General features: G+C 36.6%; 1 protein-coding gene across 1 annotated transcript in view; it reads right to left on the reverse strand.

The window, feature by feature from the left end:
* LOC150089962 (uncharacterized) overlaps positions 1 to 21292 on the reverse strand; it is a 100176-nt gene that overhangs the window by 65320 nt on the left and 13564 nt on the right. The window contains exons 4-7 of the mRNA XM_090390145.1: positions 17222 to 17267; positions 9877 to 9926; positions 4145 to 4303; positions 1437 to 1559 (exon numbers count right to left, since the gene is read on the reverse strand). Of these exons, the coding sequence (XP_090246271.1) occupies positions 1437 to 1559; positions 4145 to 4303; positions 9877 to 9926; positions 17222 to 17267 (378 nt within the window). The remainder of the gene's footprint in view (positions 1 to 1436; positions 1560 to 4144; positions 4304 to 9876; positions 9927 to 17221; positions 17268 to 21292) is intronic.

The raw sequence follows: 21292 nt of genomic DNA on the forward strand, positions 1-21292 counted from the left end.
TCATCAATTTGCCTCCAATGCCACACTGCTCCAATTTGTGCAACAGTATCAAAAGCCTGTCAAATATATGATATCAAAATTATTCTTTGTATACAGTTCTTTTTTGACCACATCATAGTATCTAATCAAATTGGTCAGACAAGACTTCCCCTTAATAAACTCATGCTGCATTTGAACTACAATTGCAGTCTTGTTTAGATGATCCTGCAGTGCTTCCTTAACTAGTGCCTTCATTAATTTCCCTGGAACAGAAGTTAAACTAACAAGTCTGTAATTACTTGTGTTGCCCTTTGATCCTCCTTTTTGAATTGGGGTTACATTTGCACATCTCCAGTCCATGTGGACCTCTCTTGAGTCCAAGGAGGCCCTCATAATTATGGCTAAGCATTTACTTACTTCCTTTGCTACCTCTTTTAATATACCTGGATAGATCTCATCCACCACAGGTACCTTTCTTATGTTTAGCTTGAACAATTTCTCCTCCATTTTGCTCTCAGTTATTACAAAATCATATACCTCCTGCATGAGTTTGATAAACTTCTGGCATTCTCCTCCCTGGATAACTCCTCATGTGTGAATGTAGATGCAAAATACCCATTCAGTTTGTTAGCTACCTGAGCAGGATCATCAGTAGTCCAAACATCAATATCAAGTGGACCAATATGATTCATCTCCTTCATTCTAGAGTTTACATAAGTAAAGAACTCTTTGTTGTTTTTCTTTGCATGTTTTGCCAAAAGTTTCTCATAATCTGCCTCACTTCCTTTGTGACTTTATTAGAGACCAGCTAATATCTACCACAGGCTTCTGTGTCACCTGATAATTAATATGCATCCCATGCATTTTTATTCTCTACCACAAGTCTCATCAGTTCATCTGACATCCATTTAGGCATAAATCTTGAACAATATTTTTTAGTTGGTATGAAAAGCCTAGTAACTTCCATGATTAATTCTTTGAATGATTCCCATTTAGAATTTGCTGTTGGTAACATCATCAGTCGATCTCACTGTATAGAATTTAAAAACAGTCTCAGACCATCATATTCACCTTTACAAAAGCAAAAACCCTTTCCTTTACCACTGATGGTAGTTACATCTTTGAGTAAATCCCACATCAGCACACTGTGATCACTGCCACCTAGTGATTCCTTTATGTGCAGATTCTTTATACATGAAGAATCACTGCTGACAATTAGATCAAGAGTATTCAAGGATCAAATCTAAGCTATTGAAAAATTCATCTATTGAAAAATTAAAACTTATAAAAGTTTATCTATGCTATTAAAAAAGTATGAATAACAGTAAGATAACAATAATTATAATTTTAAAAATAATACAGTGTAATGTAATTAAATTAATAATTACTAACAATAATTATAATACAAAAGAAGATGTCACCAAATAAAGAAGGAAAGTAAGAAAAATTCATGCTACCTGCATCCATTTCTGGGCAGCTGCAAAATCTGTGAGTAATCCTGCAGTTGTTTTAGTTAAATCATCTAGTTCATATTGCATAAGCCTCAATTTACCTTGAATCTCCTCAACTTGCACCACAGTCTACAACATAAATGAAACAAGAATTATAATTCTACTTTTGTCAATAAAAGAGTAGTTTTGAATATAATAAGATAAAAGCTTTAAATTCCATTTAAAGAATAATATTTATTATTATACTTTTTATACTATTTATTATTATTATTATTATACTTTAAGAATAATAATACTATTTAATTATTATTCTTAAAGGGTGGCATGCTGTACATGACTTGCAACAAGAAGCAAGCACTAACATTCAGTTTTACTTGTTATCAAGGTCAATTTTTTCTTTAAATGTATTCAGTATTATTTGTGTCCACTTTACTCTAGCAACTGATTTTACTCCCTTGTATTCAGAATATAAGACATACAAAATTACAAGGTACAATACACAAATAGTTAAAAGAGATCCCAACAAAATGTCATAAGGCTAGCCAGAACACTCAAAAAAAATTCCAAATCTTCAGAATACAAACTGATCTTAATTGTCTCTATAATTTCAAAGTAATATTTATATTCAATCCTGATTTTAACCCTGTATTTATTAGTAGCACTAAAAATACTTAAAGTAAATTTTAGTTTGTAAAATTCAGTAATTCATTTTAGTATTTTTGTCTTAAAAATTAAGAAAACATAAATATACTGTATATTCTTTTTTTATGATGTACTATTGCATTCCTCACTTTGAAAAAATATTCTTTCCATTAGTGCTTTTAAAGCACTAATGAAAAGTTATTAAATTCTCTCTGAGACTACTTTATCTTCTCTGGTAGCTGCCAGAGAAGATAAAGAAGATTAAATTTTATCTGTGAAATAAAATTTGAAAAATAAAATGAAAAACACTAACAGACAAAGAACAAATGAATAAACAAAGGAAACAGAGTTTATAAGAACTTGGCCCAGTTGAACTTAAAATTTCCAGTCTGCTGGTGAAATAAGTAAAGTACAAACATTGAAACAAAAGCAGAAAATCAGCTGCATAAATTTTTCTGTTCATAAACCAAACACTATTGTCCTTCAAAGTTGTTAATTTTCCATCATTCATTTATAGTATAATCTTTACTACAGCAATTTAAAATTCTATCACTCTGAGATTTTCACACCAACTAATCCCATAATATAATTATTTCTTAACTACTTTATATAAAGACCATATTAAAATGCACAACTGAGAGAGAAATTTCTGATTATACAAGATGGGCCAAAAGTTAGGTAGGGTATTTATTTGCACATTGCACACAGAATAAATAAATATAAAGAACAATTAAGATTAATATAAATAAAATTATATTTTATTATCAAATTCAAATGAAATAAGGTTAGTACAGATAAAATAAGGGTTTATAATAAAATAAGGTTAGCTAGTAACTTAAAAATAAGTATAACTCATGCTAATACAAGCATTCAAAATGACTGTTATTTTTGAGTTTACAAAATTATAGCCTTTTCATAACACTTTTGCAGACACAGACATGAATAAGTCCACTAATAATGATTTACATTCTGTGACAATTATATGCTTAAGGTCTGCAACAGTCCTTGCTTATCATGGCAGAGTCTATTGTTGCTATAACCCCACATAAAAAAAATCAAAGCATGCTAAATCATGTGAACATGGTGATCATTCGATAGTACCCTGATGACTGATACTCTCAAAGAATGTTTCGTTCAAAAAATACTTCAAGTAATATTAGTAGGGGGGGGATTGAATCCTCCATGAAAATTATGAGGGTAAGCTGAAAAGTAATGCATCCTAGTTCATAACCTCAGTTGCTAGGTGGCACAGTAAATTCCAAACTAGGTTCTCCATGTAGCTAATAGTTTCTAATTAGTATATGTTCAGTTGTATTTCTGTATGGTTGTTCAATTACAAGCCACATTGTTTTAAATGGAAGCACCTTTGAACACATGGTTCAAATAACATGATGTTATTTGGTTTCTGATTGCTGAAAATATTAGCCCTGTCAAACCATGAATAAATCCCACTATGGTCCAAAGAAAAAGAAATAGTCCAAGAAATTTTTCTCTAAAACATCTCCATGTCAAAACAAAATTCTAAGTCCAAGCATCAGCTGGCAAAGTGATGAGGAGTGTGATTTGGGACTGTATGGATATTATCTACACCTAATTTTTGGAAAAGGGGCCACAATCAATTTAATCCAGTGCACTGAGACTGGGCAGCTCATAATCAAATGAGTAATGCCTGGCTATACAGCAAGGTTGCTTAAACAGCCATTCTTGTGGGCACAACTTCCAAAAAGTTTTCTTAAAATGATGAACAGTCCCTATAGCATTTGAAAATTTTACATTACAGTTAATGATATGGATTCTTTCAGATCACCTAAACAAAAAAACTATTTGTATACTAAATACATAAATATTTATTTTAAATCTTTGCACTTTTAACCTTAAAATAAGCCTCCTGACTTTTGGTCCAACCTGTATAAAACAGTACCTTATTATTCTGTAAAAAATAAATAATCTCTAATCTTTCCTTTTAGTCACTCCCCTACTTCTTGGAAACTTAAATTCTTTTTAGAACTGAAAATAAAATTTTGTATATTTATTTCTGTTTAATTATCATATTTAAAAAAATGTTAACTAACATCATCCAGTATTAAAAGTTTCTGCATTATATCACCAACATCCGTAAACAGATTATCTAAACGTTCAGTATGGATTGCCACTTCACTCTCTAAGTCATCTGTCCTTGCTCTTAGTTTTACATAATCACCATCACCAAACTTTCTGATGAATTCATTGAACTAAAACAATGAAATAATTAAATAAAACTATTAGCAAATATACAACAATAATACCATGCTACAAAATTTCATCAAATTTTTATTATATCTGTGAAACACTCTAAGATTGGTAAAGCAAATTACATGGAATAAAGTTATGCAAATAGTATTAAAAAGATATAGGCAATCTTTTCTATCATATCAAAAATTTTTTCAATATTAAATCATAATGTTAGAAAAGTAACTCCCCTACAGAAACATTATAAATTTTGAATAGTAGTGCCTATCTTTTTCAAAATTTCAGGACTTGTTTATAATATTCTTAGGAACCACTGTACAAAATTTCATGTTGATAGGTTAACCTATTTCCTCTCTGCACAACTCCCCTTAAAAGTACTGCTAACTAAATCCCACCTAACTGTTATCTGTTTTCATCAAGTAGTAACAGTGAACTGGAATTTGGGTACAATGTAGAAGTTAGTATGGAAGGTGTAATTCTTGAGTACATTAGAGAAGTTTTAGCCACTCTGGTATATTATTTGATAGTCAAACAAGACCAAAAATAACACAATACATACATTGTATTGTGTTATTTTTAATACATACATTGAGGGCGCTGACTCTCTTTAAAAATTACAGCTGTGAGTTACAGGCTCCGAAAAAGCGATAAGTGTTTGCCTTTTTATTTACATAATTGTTATTTTATATTGTACTTAATATGTAGTCTTATAGTTATAGTTACGCTGGTTATTTTTATTTTAATTTAGATAAAGAGTTTTTGTGGATTACTACTTAATATACGTAAAACCGTTATTTTCTTCGAATCTTGCAGCCATTGTTTTTGTATATAGTGGTAGGGAATTCAAATTTTTAATTGAGGTAGCTAGATAGCTCTAACGCATAATTATATAGAGTAATACGCTTCACTGTTTCTGTTAGATAGCGTAGTATTGACATTTAATTAATTTAATTTATTGATCTTATTAATTTAAAATAGCATGCCCCAAACTAGAGCAGCAAAGCAACGGACACAAAGTGGCAGGAGTGCTGTGATTCGGGGGAGAAGTGAGGGGGGTGATTCTCCAACGCATCACAGCCTAAAAAAACGTACAACTTGTGAAATGTTTGCCAAACTCTCTGGAACAGAACATGATATTGCCATGGGGGATGTCTTTGTGTGTGCGCGCAATGTAAGGAGTGTAAGGAAATCAGGCGACAACTCAGCGTTGTTATGGGCCTATATGAGAGTTTGAAGGACAGAGTGGATGCCCTCGAAAGATCTAAATTGAGGGGCCCATCAAGCTCTCAGCTGCCCACATCAACTCCAGAGCTTGCACTTGGTCATCGCACAACACAGCAGCAACCCCCAAGGCAGAATGCACTGGTCCCACAGGAACTAGTAGTTGTTGGTGATTCTATTGTCAGGGAAACAGGAGACATGCTTTGTAAAAAGGATTGGTGGAACAGGACCAGGGTATGTCTGCCAGGGGCAAAGGTTGATGACGTTGTAGAGCGGATATCATCTTTTAAGGGCACAAAAGGTGATATAGTTGTACACGTTGGCACTAATGATATTAAGAGTAGGAGACCGGCAGAATTACTTAACAAGTACAGGTCACAGTTGAACAAAAGCCGAGAATTAGGGTTGAATTTGAAAGTGAAATTCTGCCCAGACACGATAGGAGGGAGTATATGATGAGAGCCTTGTTGATCAATTCAGCCCTGGAAAGATTGTGCAAGGCTCAAGGGATAGAATTTTTTTCAGCCTGGTCTGTACTTGTTAACAGGAGAAACTGCTTCTACAGGGATGGGATACACTTAAATAGAAAGGGTGCAAGAATATTTGCTGATGCTATCGAGGCAGTGTTAGGGGGGTCAGAAAACTGATAGCTTGGGGGGATACAAGGACTAATAGTTTAACAGTAGCCGTAGGCAGAGGTGAAGGCGATTCTTGCAAAACTTCTATTAAAATAAGTAGTGACCTGGAGCGAAGGGTGTTGGGGGTTTCAGGGACAGATGGCAGTCATCCTGAAATAGGTGGGTATATGGGATGTGTTAGGGTAACTAGGAATAGGAGCATGTATGCTTGCATGTATACCAATGCTAGAAGTATAGTAAATAAATTTGATGAATTTGAAGTGTTGGTCAAGACATCAAAGGCGGATATTGTTGGGATAGCAGAGACGTGGTGTCACACAGATATAAGGAATGCAGAACTGGAATTTGGAGAGTACAATGTGTACAGAAAGGATAGACAGGATAGAAAGGGAGGAGGTGTTATGCTGTTAATTAAGAAAAACATAAAATCAAAAGAAGTGCACCCAGTTGATATAGATGAACAGTGCACTGTTGAGTCAGTTTGGTGTGACATAAGCACTGCAAAAGCAAAAATAAGAGTAGGAGTGTGTTATAGGCCTAATGACTTGAATGAGTACAATGAACAATTGTACAGAGAAATAGAGTGGGCCAGTAAATCAGAATGTCTTATAATGGGGGATTTTAACTTCCCAGATATTGGCTGGAATTTGTGGGTTGGTTACTCACACACTAGTCAGACTTTTGTGGATTTATTGGATGACTGTTTTCGGCAGCAGCATGTTCGAGAGGCAACCAGAGAGAGTAATACTCTTGATCTGGTTATCAGCAGTGATCATTCGTGTATTAAGAATTTGCAGATAAAGGAACCACTAGATGGCAGTGATCACAGTGTACTGATGCAGGATTTACTTAAAGATTTAATTACCATCAGGGGTAAAGGAAAGGGTTTTTGCTTCCGTAAAGGTGAATACAGTGGTCTCAGAAAGTTTTTAAATTCTGTACAGTGGGATCAACTGACGATGTTACCAACAGTAAATTGTAAGTGGGAAGCATTCAAGGAATTAATCGTGGATGCTACTAAAAGTTTCATACCTATTAAGAAATATTGTTCAAGGTTTAGACCTAAATGGTTATCTAATGAACTAATGAGACTCGTAACAGGGAAGAAAAATGCATGGGATGCATATAAATTATCAAGCGACCCAGAAGCCTATGGCAGATATAAGCTAGTCTGTAATCAGGTCACAAAGGAGGTTAGGCAGACAAAGGGAGATTAAGAGATACCTTGGCAAAAGATGCTAAGAAAAACAGCAAGGATTTCTTTACTTATTTAAACTCTAAAAGGAAGGGGATGAATCTGATTGGTCCACTTGACATCAATGATTCGACTGTTGATGATCCTGCTCAGATAGCAAACAAACTGAATGAGTATTTTGCATCTACATTCACACAGGAGGAATTATTAAGGTTTGAAAATGGCAGAAGGTTATCAAATTTTAGCAGAATACTTAATGATTTTGTAATAACTGAGAGCAAAGTGGAGGAGAAATTGTTGAAGTTAAACATAAGAAAAGCACATGGGGTGGATTGGATATATCCAGTTATATTAAAGGAGGCGGCAAAGCAACTAAGCAAACCCTTAGCCATAATTATGAGAGCATCCTTGGACTCAGGGGAGGTTCCCACGGACTGGAGATGTGCAAATGTATCGCCAATTCACAAAGGGGGTCGAAGGGCGACACGAGTAATTACAGACCAGTTAGTTTAACTTCTGTTCCGGGTAAAATAATGGAGTCACTGGTTAAAGATGCATTGCAGGATCATCTAGACAAGACTGCAGCAATAATTCAGACACAGCATGGGTTTGTTAAGGGAAAGTCTTGTCTGACAAATTTGATAGGATATTATGATGTGGTTACAAAGGAACTGGATGCAAAAAATAATTTTGATATCATATATTTGGATTTCAGGAAAGCTTTTGACACTGTTGCTCATGGAAGACTATTGTACAAATTGAAGCAGAATGGTATTAAGGGTAAATTGCTACAATGGATAAAAGGATGGTTAAGCAGAAGACAGAGGGTGGTAATGAATGGGTGCTGCTCTTCATGGACTAATTTTATTAGTGGAGTCCCACAGGGTTCGGTGTTGGGTCCACTGTTGTTTTGTATATTTATCAATGATATTGATGAAGGTATATCAGGCTTAATGTCGAAGTTTGCAGATGATACAAAGGTTGGCAGGGTTGTTAATGACAGTAATGGCAGTGTGCTACTGCAACAGGATCTAGATAATTTGGGCAGATGGGCTAAGAAGTGACAACTGAAGTTTAACCTTGACAAATGCAAAGTACTGCATATTGGGTAGAAGGAACCCCAGAGAAACATACCAACTGTGTGGTACTACACTTAAGGTGGTAGAAATTGAAAAAGACCTGGGAGTAATTGTGCAGGCAGATATGAAGTTTTCTGAGCAATGCAGACAGGCTGCCAGGGCAGGTCATGGGGTTTTGTCAATAATATATAGGAATTTTGCTAGCAGGGAAAAGGAGGTGATTATCCCTCTGTATAAGGCAATGGTCAGGCCATGCCTTGAGTACTGCATGACCAGATTAACAGTACACTAAATAAAAGCAATATTAGCATTGGCATAGGCATATAATATAAGAAAGCAGGTCTGGAGGCCTCATTTTAGGAAGGATGTAGATTTACTTGAGCGTGTACAGAGAAGGGCAACAAGATTGGTGAGGGGAATGACGGGATCCTCTTACCAAAAGAGGCTTAAGTTCTGCAAATTGCAGTGGCTGGAGACTAGGCACCTGCACAGTGATCTGATTGAGGTGTATAAGACCTTGAATGGGTTGAGCATGCTGAATTCTGATGGGATCCTTCCACTTGTTCAGATTACGAACCTAAGGGGGCATAAATTCAAATTAAGAAAGGACAGATGTAGAATAGATGTGCGGAAATTTGCCTTTAGCCAGTGGGTGGTTAATTGCTGGAACAAACTTCCATCTGTCGTTGTGAAAGTTTAGGTTGAATAAATTTAAGGAGGAACTGGACAGGCATTTGGAGGGAATGGTGTGATTTTTTTTTTTGGCTGATGCTGCATAAGCTCATACACTTGCTTTCTTGCATCACATGCCACTACTACTACTACTATTACCTAACTTGTTTTCATTATCCTGACATTTTCCTGTAGCATTCTGCATTTCGCAGTTATCAGTGTGAAACACCAGTGGCCACTGGTAGTTCAGACTACATAACTACCACAAATGGCAATCAGCAGTTCAGAATGGCCTAATAAATATCAGTTTCATAGGGCAACTTACTCTGGTGACTTGCAGCAATTAGCATTTAATGTGCAAACAATTAAGCAATACATAAACAATATTCATTTTGCATACAAATGCAACAAAAGAAAATTGTGAATTTCTTAAAATATAATGCCTTTGGCAGTACATACGTAAAATGACATTTTAGATAATTAAACTTTTAGGTTATATTGGCTTTTCCATGAGTTTAAGAAATCAAAACAGAAAAGGAAAGAGGGAGGCAGGGGACAAAGAGAAGGTTTGTCATTTTTGTTAATAACAAGAATCAAGAATCTTTTTTATTCTCATAAAACACAGGTTATGAAGGCATAAAAGAATATTTTTTATTCTCATAAAACACTAGTTATGAAGACATCCAACAGAAACATGGAAAATGGCAATAAAATAATTTATTTCAGTATTATATTAATTAATAAATATGTAAAATATTTTGTAAAATTACCCTATATCTAAAATCCAAATATTCCTCTGCAATATTTTTTGGAAGGCCCACTAAAAAAATAAAGAAAAAACAGATTATTAATCAAAAAATATATTTTAAAGATAATTTCCAAATATTTCTATCAAAACATATTTCTTAATAGGCCTCACGCTTTCACGGATCCCACACAATCAAATTCTTTATTGACTTTAAGATACTATGTTACAGTCAGTTTGCAAAAATTCAGTTTGGAATATGTACTTCATTTGTACTGGCTTTGACCGTGATGTATATTTTGCACTGAAATGATTTTTGAGTGCAAATATGAAAAAAAAAAACATGGAGATCAAAATTATCTCTGCATGACCAGATTAAAAATACACTAAATAAAAACAATATTAGCATTGGCATAGGCATATAATGCAAGAAAGCAAGCTTATATAGTATCAGCCAAAAAACAAACTTCCCATTTCACCCATCCAGTCATCCAAAGGTTGTTCCAGTTCTTCCTTAATTTATTTAAGCTATCAACTTCCACAACAACAGATGGAAGTTTGTTCCACAAATCAACTACCTGCTGGCTAAAGGCAAATTTCTGCACATCTATTCTACATTTGGATGCTAGGTTATCTACAACCTGTTTCTGATCACACATCCTAATGATATTAAGAGTAGGAGACCAGCGGAATTACTTAACAAGTACAGGTCACTGTTGAAAAAAAGCCGTGAAGTAGGGTTGAATTTGAAAGTGTCTGCAATTCTGCCCAGACACGATAGGAGGGAGTATATGATGAGAGCCTTGTCGATCAATTCGGCCCTGGAAAGATTGTGCAAGGCTCAAGGGGTAGAATTTTTTTCAGCCTGGAATGTACTTGTTAACAGGAGAGATTGCTTCTACAGGGATGGGATACACTTAAATAGAAAGGGTGCAAGAATATTTGCTGATGCTATTGAGGCAGTGTTAGGTGGGTCGGAAAACTGCTAGCTTGGGGCGAGACAAAGACTAATGGATTAACAGTAGCCACTGGCAGAGGTGAAAGAGATTCTTGCACTGCTTCTATTGGAATGAGCAGAAGCCTGAAAAACAAGATGCAGGATATTTCAGAGACTGCTGGAAGTCATTGTGGTACAAGTAAACACATGGGTTGTGTTAGGGTAGCTAAGAATAGAAACAGGTGCATGTATACTTGTGTGTACACCAATGCTAGGAGTTTAGTAAATAAATTTGATGAATTTGAGGTATTGCTCAAAACATCAAAGGCAGATATTGTTGGGATATCAGAGACGTGGTGTCACACAGATATAAGGAATGCAGAACTGGAATTTGGGGAGTACAATGTGTATAGAAAGGATAGACAGGACAGGAGGGGAGGAGGGGTTATGCTATTAGTTAAAAAACACATAAAATCCAAGGAAGTGAAGCCAGTCGACATTGATGGACAGGGCAGTGTCGAGTCAGTTTGGTGTGACATAAGCATAGGTAAATCAAAATTGAGAGTAGGAGTGTGCTATAGGCCTAATGACTCTGATGAGTATAATAAGATACTGTACAGGGAAATAGAATGGGCCAGTAAATCAGAGAGTCTTATAATGGGGGATTTTAATTTCCCAGATATTGACTGGAATTTGTGGGTTGGTCACTCACACACTAGCAAGGCTTTTGTGGATTTATTGGATGATTGTTTTCTACACCAGCATGTTCAGGAGGCAACTAGAGGGAGTAATACTCTTGATCTGATTATCAGTAGTGATACTTCATGCATTAGGAATCTGCAGATAAAGGAACCACTGGGTGGCAGTGATCACAGTGTGCTGAAGTGGGATTTACTCAAGGAGGTAACTACCATCAGAGGTAAAGGGAAGGGTTTTTGCTTTCGTAAAGGCGACTATGATGGTCTGAGACAGTATTTAAATGCTATACAGTGGGACCAACTGATGATGTTACCAACAGCAAATTCAAAATGGGAAGCATTCAAGGAACTAATCTTGGAAGCTACCAGGCTTTACATACCAACCAAGAAATATTGTTCAAGGTTCAGGCCTAAATGGTTGTCAGATGAACTAATGAGACATATGGCAGAGAAGAAAAATGCATGGGATACATACAAATTAATGGGTGACATGGAAGCCTATGATAGATATAAGTTGGTCTGTAACCAAGTCACAAAGGAGATTAGGCAGGCAAAGGCAGATTATGAGAAATCCTTGGCAAAGGATGCAAAGAAAAACAGGAAAGAGTTCTTTACCTATTTAAACTCAAGAAGGAAAGGGATGAATCAGATTGGTCCACTGGATGTTGATGGTTCAACAGTTGAGGATCCAGCTCAGGTGGCTAACAATCTAAACGAGTATTTTGCATCTACATTCACACATGAGGAGTTATTCAGGAAGGGGAATGTCGTAGGTGAAGTAAACATTGGCAGTGAGCTAGATGATTTTCTAATAACTGAGAGGAAAGTGGAGGAGAAATTGTTGAGGATAAACATAAAAAAGGCACCCGGGGTGGATGGGATCTATCGAGTTATATTAAAGGAGGCAGCCAAGGAAGTAAGCAAACCCCTAGCCATAATTATGAGAGCTTCTTTGGACTCAGGGGAGGTACCCATGGACTGGAGATGTGCAAATGTAACCCCAATTCACAAAGGAGGATCAAAGGCTGACACAAGTAATTATAGACCTGTTAGTTTAACTTCGGTTCCAGGAAAATTAATGGAGGCACTGGTTAAAGAAGCACTGCAGGATCATCTGGACAAGAATTCAGTTATAGCTCAGACACAGCATGGTTTTGTTAAGGGCAGGTCTTGTCTGACCAATTTGATTGGATACTATGATGTAGTCACAAAAGAACTGGATGCAGGGAATAACTTTGATATTATATATTTGGATCTTAGAAAGGCTTTTGATACTGTTGCGCATGGAAGACTGCTGCACAAATTGGAGAAGTGTGGCATTGGAGGCAAATTGCTGCTATGGATAAAGGGATGGTTGAGTGGCAGAAGACAGAGAGTGGTAATCAATGGACACTGCTCAACGTGGACTAATGTTATTAGTGGAGTTCCTCAGGGTTCAGTGTTGGGTCCATTGTTGTTTTCTGTATTTATAAATGATATTGATGATGATGTATCAGGCTTAATGTCCAAGTTTGCAGACGATAAAAAAGGTTGGCAGGGTTGTTAAGGACACTACTGATACTATGCTGCTGCAACAGGATCTGGAAAGGTTGAGCAGATGGGCTGAGAGGTGGCAAATGAAGTTTAACATTGACAAATGTAAAGTACTACATATGGGAAACAGTAACCCCAGATCAACATATCAACTCTGTGGTACTACGCTGACAGTGGTAGAGAATGAAAAGGACCTGGGGGTAATTGTGCAGGCAGATATGAAGTTCTCTGAGCAGTGCAGACGAGCTGCAAGAGTAGCTCATGATGTCTTGTCAATGATATACAGGAATTTTTCTAGCAGGGACAGGGATGTGATTATTCCCTTGTATAAGGCATTGGTCAGGCCACACCTTGAGTACTGTATACAGGTCTGGAGGCCTCATTTCAAGAAGGATGTAGAGCTGCTGGAACGAGTACAGAGAAGGGCAACAAGATTAGTGAATGGAACAAAGGGTTGCTCTTACGAAGAAAGGCTTAAGTTTTGCAAATTACAGAGCCTGGAGACTAGGCATCGGCGAGGTGATCTGATAGAGCTGTATAAGGCTTTGAATGGCTTGAGCGTGCTCAATGCCGATGGGATTCTTTCTCTTGCTCAGAATAATCACCTGAGAGGGCATAAATTCAAATTGAGGAAGGACGGATGTCGGATAGATGTGCGGAAATTTGCCTTTAGCCAGCAGGCAGTTGGTTTGTGGAATAGACTCCCATCGCTTGTTGTTGAAGTTGATAGCCTAAACAAATTTAAGGCTCAGCTGGACAGGTATTTCGAACGAACGGAGGGGTGAAATGGGAGTAGTGGTTGTTTTTTTTTTTTTTTTTTTTTTTGGCTGATGCTGAATAAGCTTGCTTTCTTGCATCATATGCCTCTACTAATGCTAATGCTAATGCTAATCCCTTCCTGGCTGCAGTATATCCATCTGTGAAGGAGTGGATTGTTCCAACATGATAATGTACCATATCATAAGGACAGAATTGCACGTAACTGGTTCTAAGAATATGAGAGTGAATTCAAATGTACTGTGGTGGCCTCCTCACTCACCAGACTTCTGTCCAACTGAAGCACCTGTGGAATGAGTTGGAATAAGCTCTTCAGAGTACTGATCCACAATCCAATTTGCAACAACTATGAGAAGCAATTAAGTCAACATGGAAGCATGCTCCTGTGACACACTTTTGACTCCTCACTAAGTCTGTGTTATATGAATGTTGGCTGTTCTGGGGATTAAAGGAGAACCAAATCGCTGTTAGGTCAGCATACCTAATAAAGTAGCCACTCAGTATATATCCTCTTGATTTCTATTAAATTTGAAAATCCAAATCTACAATTCACAATTGTAGATTATTGGAAGTGTTTGATGGCTCTGTCTGATAGTTCTGGATACAAGGGCAGATAATCCTTAAGGTTGTGTTGCCAGACATTCACAGCACCACCTTAATAAACAGTCAAGTTTCTGAAAACTGTGGGGAGATGGCAGGAGAGTCAATGCCCAAAAATATACTGATACAGTTGCAAACTCTGGCATGTTTTTTTAGTAGTTGCAAAGTGAATTTAAGTTAAATTCTATTAGTGCAAACCACTTTATAGTTACATAATTGAAGAGTTGAAGACTGAACAAACTTTTATGTACTATAGAGACTGAGATTTATAGAGACTAATGTTTGATGAAAACTACAATTTTCAAATGGCAATTATTTTTTCATTAAAGAAGCTTGAGAATCTGTGGATCCAACAACCATTCTCAAAGACTTATCAAGAAATGGCTTCTAGGAGTGCTTCTTTGAGCATATTCATTGATGGTGCAGGTGTATATATTTTGATGTAGATTATTTTGAAAAGAAGAATGTGCTAGCAGACCTCAGTGACAAAGATTACAATTAAGGTAGGTCTGTTATGCAAATTTAGCAACAAATTTGTGTCTGTAAAGGCAAATAGGTCCTAAAATCTTTAATACTATCATAAGTTAAGAAAATAAGAAATGAAGGGGGGGGAGTTGATTAGGCTGTTTGTCCCAAAGCCCATACTGGCTCTTAATGCACCTGATCTCAAGCCTTCATTATTATTTTGCACAATTTATAGTTTCCTTTCTGGTTGTAGACTAGACAGAAAATTGCTTTCAGCCCAAGAATAATTAGTTATTAGAAAAACTATCAGGTAACCTTCAGAATTGGACAGCTTTTGTAAATTAAAGGGGTATACAGACACCCTTCTGAAATTCAGTAGATGGAAATAAACAGGAGATAGTAAGGCTGATGATACATAAGCTTGGCATCTTCATTATTTTACATACATTAATAACAATTTCCATTTATACTCCATGTAGGGTTGCCAACCTCTGAAAATGGTTTTTACGTACAGTAGGAAAAAAAAAAAAAAAAAATTTATATGGACACAAACATGTATTGTTTTTTGATAGATATCTCTGGAATGGTAGTTGAACTCCACCATGGTAAACTATGATGATATATAACCCTATAAAATGGCCAGCGAGTCAAAAAACTATACAAATATGTCACATTAATACCAGGTAGTGTGCACAACTTAACAACAATATCAAGCCAGTTGTTGGCATGCACAGGGCAGCAGACATAGCAGTATGATAGTTTTGCTACTGTCTGCTCTTCGATTTAGGCCAGATAATTTCAGAATCAAAAAGAATGTTGCTAGTTTGTGCAGGTGCCTCCGTAGCCAGGTGGGAAGGAGCAGCAGTGCATAGCACACGCTTCTTGATTAGACCGGGGTTCGAGCCCATCATCACCAAATACAGAGGATGCGGAAAGGTCAGGGAATGACCACCGCATATCCTGGAGCAATATGGCCTTAGTTGCTAATGCTCCTAAAAACCAAACAACAAACAAACAGTGCTAATTTGTGCCATATAAAAAAAAATTTAGGATATTCACAAGCATCCTTTACAAAACTTAAATGTTGTTGTGTAAACAGGATACATGACAAACCTGAAGCCAGGTCCAGGAGATAAATGATAGATTCAAGTTTTTCAATGTAGGCAGCTTTAGTTACTCTGCAATTGTCCTGCCTGTAATTTAATTCCTCCCATATCTGCCACAACAAATCCATGTCAATGGAGGAGATTGCTGCAAATGAGTTGATTAAGTTCCATAACGGTTCAGCAGTGAGTGGCACACGCTTCTTGATTAGGCCGGGGTTCGAGCCCATCACCACCAAATACGGAGGATGCGGAAAGGTCAGGGAATGACCACCGCATATCCTGGAGCAATATGGCCTTAGTTGCTAATGCTCCTAAAAACCAAAACAAAAAAAAAAAAAAAAAACATCCATAATGGTTCCTGGCATAAGCGAAACATTCACTTGGTCCTTCGTGCATTCCCAGAGAGTAAAATTTAAAGGAGTTATATTAGGGGATTACAGGAACCATACAATCAGTCCTCTTCTTTCAATCCACGAATATAATCCATACAATCAGTCCTCCTCTTCCAATCCTCTTCCAATTTCCCAGGAAACAGTCTTCAGGTATGCACAAACTTCTCTGTGGAATATGGCGGAGCTTCAGCTTGTTGGAAAATCAAGTTACCATCATTATCATCCTGCACTTGGGGCATAAGAAAATTCTGTAACATGTCCAGATACACAGTGCCTGTGATGGCAGTTTCTTCAAAAAAGAATAGTCTGTACACTTTGGGGCAATTCATTGCACAAAAGGCAGTTATTTTTCAGGGTTGATAAAATCCACCATGATTTTGCAATTATGCTGCTATCTACTATAGTATGCACATTCTCCAGTGGCAAACAAAAAACTTGAAGATATCCTATATTACCTGGAAATTGTTTCAAGTTGTATCATGTACCCGTCATACAATAACAATTGAGATTTGTAAATGAGGTTTGTGGACACTAGTAGAAAAGATTTCCCCCGTTATTTACTTAATGCTGGTCTTCAACAGCCACAATGTTAACCACTACTAGTTTCTAATCTATACTTAGATAGCATCACTGTCAACAAGCACTTTTCCAGAGAAAGGTTCTTGTTAACATACACTTTTCTCTCCTCATTAGGTGATATGCTTCATCACCTAAATGCATCAGTAATTTGTTGTCTCATACTTATTAATATAGACATATAACATAAACATATCACATGGTTTAAAGAATACTAAAAACATCATCATTACTAAAAACAATTAAAGTTTAAAAATACATTTCTAAAACATTTGATATTACTTACCCACATGTGCGACTTCACTTCGATATGCTTTATCTGGCATCTCTTCCTAATAAAAATAATTATATATAACTTTACAGGATTTGGATTGTTAAACAATAAAAAATATATAATTTTTTAAAATAATTACACTGCTGTTTCTCAATTAAAATTTCGATATGGTGACAATATACTTGTAAATACAAGGGTAAATAAAATGAGATTTTGAACTTTAAATTAAGCATTGCCTTGGGTGTAAATCTATAAATTGGTACTAATTCTTTTTTTTTTTAGGGGCTTAGAGGGGAACAGGCATTCTGTGTGTTATCAGACACTCAGTCTAAAACACTAATGGATCCAATATCTTTCTATTTCAGAAGATTTAGGAGAAGTCCAGTTGGCCTACCTTCCTAAAATCTACTCATGCACACCTTCTCGATGGTAAGCCCTGTTACACCACTTAGGTGGCAACAAACATGTAGAGTGGTTCTCTTCAAGACGCCTGGTCAGCATGAAGAGGAAAAGATTAAACCCTCCAGCACATGACAGTATAATGAAACAAACGCCCCTCAGTCCCCAGCAGCTTTCTAGCATGAGAAATTAGGCTAATAATCCTGTAATTTGAGGAAATTTTCAGATCTCCTTTTCTTGCTAGCATGAAAAATTAGGCTAATAGTCCTGTAATTTGAGGAAATAATCAGATCTCCTTTTCTTGGTAAGGGAATGAAAATTGATTTCTTCCAATCTGATGACCACTGTCCTGTTTCCCAAATTTTTACAATAATTTTATGAAAAAACTCGCCCTTTACACTTGTAGCTTTAATCAATTCTGCTGGGATTTCATCAATTCCAGATGACTTGCCACATGTCAGTTCTCTGATGGCTTTTTCAACTTTTCAAGATCACACTCTTGAAAAGGGTGTGGCAGATCATTAGTGTCAGCAGGTGCTCGGAAGAGCTGCTCACAGTATTCTTTCCACCTTCCTTTAATTGTGTTCTCCTCTGTTAAAATTTCCCCTTTAGAGGCTTTAATTACATTAAGTTTTGGTCAGAACTTTTGTCTTTATATTAAGGACTTAATTACATCACACATCTTCTTAGTGTTGTTTCATTTGTTGTGGTATTCGATTTCCTTACACTTTCGATTGATATAATCCAATTTGTCCTGGCTTAAACAGCACTTGATGACTTTGCTTAGCTCCTGATACTCTTCGTTTCCTTGTACACCCTGGGCTTTTGCAGTTCTTCTCTGTTCAATAAGTTTAAAAGTGGCTTCTGTAATCCATGGCTTCCTGATTTTTGACCTTTCTCTAATGTATCTATTTGCTGAATCCTTAATAATGCTTTTTGTATTTTCCCACATTTCCTCAGGCAGCATATCGTCATTTAGTTCTAATAGAGCTTGAAAACAATTGCCTGTTTCAAGTATATAATCATTTGGAATATTTTCTACATCCAATCGTCTAGGGAAAACCTTATTCGTGATCTTTTTCAGCTTCAGCTTGAGAACGATGTGGCATAGCTGATGATCACTGCCACAATCTGCTCCAGGAAGCGTTTTTGCTGTGATTATGCTGGAACACCACCTTTGTTGCATAAGGATGTAATCAATCTGATTCTTTGTTTTATGATCAGGAGATTTCCATGTGTAGAGCCTTCTTGAGTGCTGCTGAAAGCAGGTGTTACATATGACAAGACTGTTCAGATGACAAAATTCAATTAAACTTTCACCCCATTCATTTCTAGTGCCAAGATCAAACCTACCACATTCCAGACTAGAAGAAACTGTCTTGCCTACTTTTGTATTAAAATAACCCACAAGTATCAAAACATCCTTTTTTGGGGCCAGATCAAGAGCTGATTGGAGATTTTCATAATAAATATCCATACCTTCATCTGTGGATGTTGATTTGGTGCCAGTGGTGGATTACCCATTAAGGCAATGAGGCACGTGCCTAGGAGCCCCAGGCTTTGGGGGGGCCCCAAGCCAAGACATTTTCCTATAGTGTTCTAAAATAGATTAATGTTTTCAGTAAACATCATAAAAATCTTGATTAATTTAAGCAAAAAAATTCAAAAGTACAAAATCTCATTTATTTGCCACCTAACTTTTATTTATTTTTTATTCTTTTTTTTTTATTATTATTTTTTGGGGGGCTCCAAATATAATTTGCCTAGGGGCCCCAACTATCCTCAATCCACCACTGGTTGGTGCATATGCAACTAAAACTGTGAGATTTACTGGCTGGCTCTGAAGTCTAACCGTCATCATTCTACTATTAATAGGACTGTATCCAAGAAGAGACCTTGAACATTCCTTATTCAAAATGACAGCGACATAAAGCTGTCATTTTGTCATTTCTGCTCCTGAGGGGGCATAAATTCAAATTGAGGAAAGCCGGTTGCAGAATAGAAGTGCGGAAATTTGCCTTTAGCCAGTGGGTGGTTAATTGCTGGAACAAACTTCCATCTGTCATTGTGGAAGTTGACAGCTTAAATAAATTCAAGGCTGAACTAGACAAACTTTTGAAATGAATGGATAGGTGAAACAGGAAGGATTTTTTTGGCTCATGCTATATAAGCTTGCTTTTTTGCATCATATGACTCTACTAATGCTAATGCTAATCACCATGACTAAAGAAATTCAAGGCTTTTCAAAGCATTAGAAGCTCCTGGGGTAAGTAGCTCGTACTTCACCTCTGCAACTTATTTTTTATTTATGCCTTAAGAAATTTGCTTGGGGTAAGTGCCCCATTTGCCAGTGCTTGGCCAGCCTTATGTAGAGGTGATACAGTCAACTCAAAAAATTACATGAATCATCTAAGCTCATTTAATGATTCATGAGATGACAGTGTCATTTCGTTGCATAATAATGCACTCTTGTGGCTAAGACAGAGGTTACTGTTGCTATTCTACTATATTTTATAAAAAAGGGCTAGCTTAATTCCCATCAAAGTAAGATTAACTTTTATTCTTACCTAATTAAGCACCCAGGATAGCAGATTGAACTGCAAACTCCAGAACTTATTTTATTTTTCATTCCTCCTCCCCCCCCATTTTTTCACCTAGCCAAGTCAGTCAAGTCTTTGAAGATTACTGCATAGTTTTATCTCCCAAAAACTTTCATTTTTCGTTCAGCAAATAGTAAAACTGACCAAGGAACACATGCTTTTACAAACATAATATAATGGCAACTCATGACACTATTTGCCTTAGCACATACCAAAACTGAAGCAGGATAGCACACTTGGAAGAATTGCCGTCCTCTGCACACCAGGTGGTAAAGTCCTAAGTTCGAGTCCCGCTGATGACACGAAGAATTTTAATGGGCCATTTTTTACAATGTGGCTAAGTTAGTCAGTATCAGACAAGGGTAGCACGATTTTTTCTCCCGGGAACTCTGATTTTTCATCCAGAAAAACAGAAAGTAGACCACAGAACACACGCAATTTACAGACAGTATACATGGAACAATACTGCCTTAGTCACTGGTGTTCCTAAAACCCCACTACAACAACAACAACATCATAGCACATTGCCATATACATGGCTCAAAACATTTTAGTAACTGTCCAGTCCAGTCCATGCAAGTAGCGCAGTAATTATAATCACTGACCTCCCCACACCAGTAGAAAAGGCTCGGGTTCAAATTCCTTCAATTATGCAAGGAAATTTTATGGACTTTTTTTTTTTTTTTTTATTTCGTGGCTGAGTTAGTTGATCTCGGGCATGGACAGCAAAGTCCCTCCCACAGAAACTCGTGTTTTTCATCCAGAAAAACAGTCAAATTGGCCAAAGAACACATGCAATTTATGGACATATTACACGTGGCCAGATGGTGGCACTAATATGTCAATTTTTTTTATTTCGTGGCTGAGTTAACTCGCATCTAGAGAGAATGCGGTAAGCAAGATTAGTGCTTCAACTTATGGGAAAAGGATAGTTTTTGTATGGAGCAATTATGATCTGGGAAAGAATCACCATTAATTGCTACACATCCCTCCAAGTCTTCAAACCTTGACTGCTCAATGATATACAGATGAAATTCAGAGGCTAAGAATTTCCAGAAATTGATGAATTTCTAGAAATGAAAAC

The sequence above is a fragment of the Mastigoproctus giganteus genome, chromosome 2, assembly GCF_048544385.1.
Source record: "Mastigoproctus giganteus isolate SK-2022 chromosome 2, ASM4854438v1, whole genome shotgun sequence".
NCBI lineage: Eukaryota > Metazoa > Arthropoda > Arachnida > Uropygi > Thelyphonidae > Mastigoproctus > Mastigoproctus giganteus.